This window comes from Cololabis saira, chromosome 14 (assembly GCF_033807715.1).
Source record: "Cololabis saira isolate AMF1-May2022 chromosome 14, fColSai1.1, whole genome shotgun sequence".
In the NCBI taxonomy this organism is placed as follows: Eukaryota; Metazoa; Chordata; class Actinopteri; order Beloniformes; family Belonidae; genus Cololabis; species Cololabis saira.
Genome location: NC_084600.1, coordinates 1,701,720 through 1,704,622, shown reverse-complemented (window position 1 = coordinate 1,704,622; position 2,903 = coordinate 1,701,720). Strand labels below are relative to the sequence as shown.

Genomic DNA, 2,903 nt, shown 5'->3' with positions numbered 1-2,903 from the left:
AAAGTCAGCTGGATCCGTGAGCAGCTATGAAGAGACAGATCGTGGTAGATCTGGTCGTTCCTTATCTCTGTCTAGATCTCTTTTTAATTCTCTCCTCAGCACCAGGTTTATGAACATCTGCACCTCAGAGTTGGATCACCTAACAGACTTTTGCTGCCGTTGCCTGTTGAATAAAATGAACAAGAATCCACCGTCAGAGTCTTTCTCTGATTTCCTCCTCCTGACTCAGACGTCTGACTCCAACCCCCCGACCAATCGGTGGCCTGTAGTGTGATGATGTCAGATACAGCCGACTCAGCAGCTTAGAACCTTGGCAGAATAGTTACAGAAAAGTATCTACTCTGCACGTTAGACCCCTAGTGGAAAAGAACCAAACTGAGGCGAGTCGAGTCGGGCTGAGTAGGTACTAGTGGAAAAGCGCCATAAAATCCCATTTATACCAAAATACTAAGGATTGCACTTCCAAGTTGAAATTATTTAATTTATTTTCTTTTACAAAAATAGCATTTTTCACATCTCATTAACCCACCAATGCAGGGCCTCAGCTTTACAGTGTTCAGAGAAGCAGCTTGCACTGGAGGACTAACGCAGCATCCCTGCTCATCTGGCTGGGACGACTGCGTCATGGCCGGTGTGGGGACATACAAAGTCCAGTCCTCCTGGGCAGTCAGACGATGTATTTGAAGCTGTAGGTGGCGTCGCAGGACAACTTCATTCCTTTACAGCGGCAGCACAGGTCCTGGCGGTGAGGCCTCTTCATGTTAATGTGCCTCTGCTTCTTCTCACAGCTGCAGCACGTCTGAGAGCAGCCCTACCAGGGAGAAGAGGGAAATGAGTGATAACGTAAATGCAGCCCGAAAAAAAAGTTCTAAAATTATACACTTCCATTATACAGGACTGTCTCAGAAAATTAGAATATTGTGATTTTCTGTAATGCAATTACAAAAAAATGTCATACATTCTGGATTCATTACAAATCAACTGAAATATTGCAAGCCTTTTATTATTTTAATATTGCTGATCATGGCTTACAGCTTAAGAAAACTCAAATATCCTATCTCAAAAAATTAGAATATTCTGGGAATCTTAAACTGTAAACCATGATCAGCAATATTAAAATAATAAAAGGCTTGCAATATTTCAGTTGATTTGTAATGAATCCAGAATGTTTGTTTTTTTTAAATTGCATTACAGAAAATAAAGAACTTTATCACAATATTCTAATTTTTCTGAGACAGCCCTGTACATCAGTTTTGACTTAGGAGTTGAGAAAGAACAGCATGAATTGTTATGAAGTACAGCTGAGGACAGAGTGACTATCATTCCTTCTTATAGCCAAGGTAATACCTTGCAGAGGATAGACTCCACCTTGTAGGGGTTATATCCCACCTGGCACTTCCGGCAGAGCTGCTTGAAGTACACCTGAGAAAGGAAAAATATAAATATAAAAAACACCCACTTGTGGATACAGAAATAGTTTCTGCATGTTGATTTACTGCAGTTTAAATCACTTGCCTTACTGGTTCCAGAAATGCACCATACATAAGCACTCTCCCACCGGATGTTGCACTTCTTACAGTGGAAGAAGCCATACCTCTGCTCCAAGAACTACAACACACACATCAGGACAAATACACGTCAGAAACAGTGGTGGCCTTCGTGTTGCATGGGAAGAACATTTATAAAAGGAATATGCAGCTTGAAAATGTAAGCTTTCATACTCAAACTGGCATCTCTTTGGAGGGCTGATGTTTCAGTCCTTTGTTTTTACAAGAAAATGCACTCGGGGGCTGTGAAGACTCTCCCACTTTCCCAGTGGGAAATCCCACTTCGTTCCAGTTGAAAATTCCAAATGGGAACTGGGAAATCCCCACTTCCGAGGACAAATGGAACGCAGCATTACGCCGTAGGGTACGCGGCGACGCGCACCCTACGGCGTAGGTTCTGCGTTGGTGTAACGCGGAACCATAAATCAGCCTGTACCATACGCCGTAGGCTCTGCGTCGATTTAACGCAGCACCATAATTCAGGCTTAATTCCCCCGGCTTGGCCGTGTGGCAATAAAAAAGGAACTTCACCTGGAAGCTGGGGCCCCTGGGGGTCCGGACCTCCGTCCCCAGGTCCTGCTCTGCTGCCTCGTCCCCCGGGGCCGCTCCGGGGGCCTCGTCCTCGCTCCCGCCGCCGTCGCGGAGCCTCTTCAGGAAGGTCCTGCGGTCGAACAGCGGGGAGTAGATGGACACGGGTCTGAGCATGCGCAGGCGGCCGGCCGGGGGCGTGCGGGGCCCCTGCGCAGCGGGGCTCCCGGGGGACGAGCAGGGGGACGGGTACTCGTCGCAGAGCAGCAGCTTGGGCCCCAGCGAGCACTGCACCACCTTGTCCGCCTGCGCGTTCACCTGCACGCCGCAGTCCCGGGTGCGCGGCCCCGCGGGGGGCCCCACCACCTGGGGCCCCACCTGGGCCAGCAGCACCTTCCACAGCTCCAGGTAGCTGAGGCCGTGGGGGGCCACGAAGCGGCCGTCCCTCTTCCCCCAGCCGCGGCCCGGGCCCCCTAGGGCCCCCCGCGGGGCCCCCGGGCCCGGGGCCGCGCACAGCGGGCTGCTGTACACGTTATAGGCCGTGAACGTGGACAGGAACCCCTCCATCCCGGAGCCGTGGAACCCGTGCCCGCCCCGCTCTGCGGGATTTAAACCGGCCTCTCTGGCAGCGCTGATTGCTTCATTGACTCCACATGTGCAGTCTGCTATTGAATTGGATTTCATTCAATTTTAGGCTTTACCAATATCAATGTATGCTATTTGCACCCATGTATTATTAGAAAAAAAAAGGTATTTTTTTTTTATTGTGGCTTCGAGAAAAAAAAGTCGAAATGTATTTAAACTTTATTTTCGAAATTTCGACTTTAT

General features: G+C 49.0%; 1 protein-coding gene across 1 annotated transcript; it reads right to left on the bottom strand.

The window, feature by feature from the left end:
• Positions 1-520: 520 nt before the first annotated feature.
• On the bottom strand, positions 521-2,642 carry LOC133460192 (zygote arrest protein 2.S-like). Its single transcript, XM_061740764.1, has 4 exons — positions 2,079-2,642; positions 1,516-1,608; positions 1,348-1,422; positions 521-811 (listed from the first exon to the last, which is right to left on the bottom strand). The coding sequence occupies exons 1-4, from the start codon at positions 2,640-2,642 to the stop codon at positions 668-670; spliced, it is 876 nt and encodes a 291-aa protein (XP_061596748.1). The 3' UTR covers positions 521-667.
• Between the last annotated feature and the right edge of the window lie 261 nt (positions 2,643-2,903).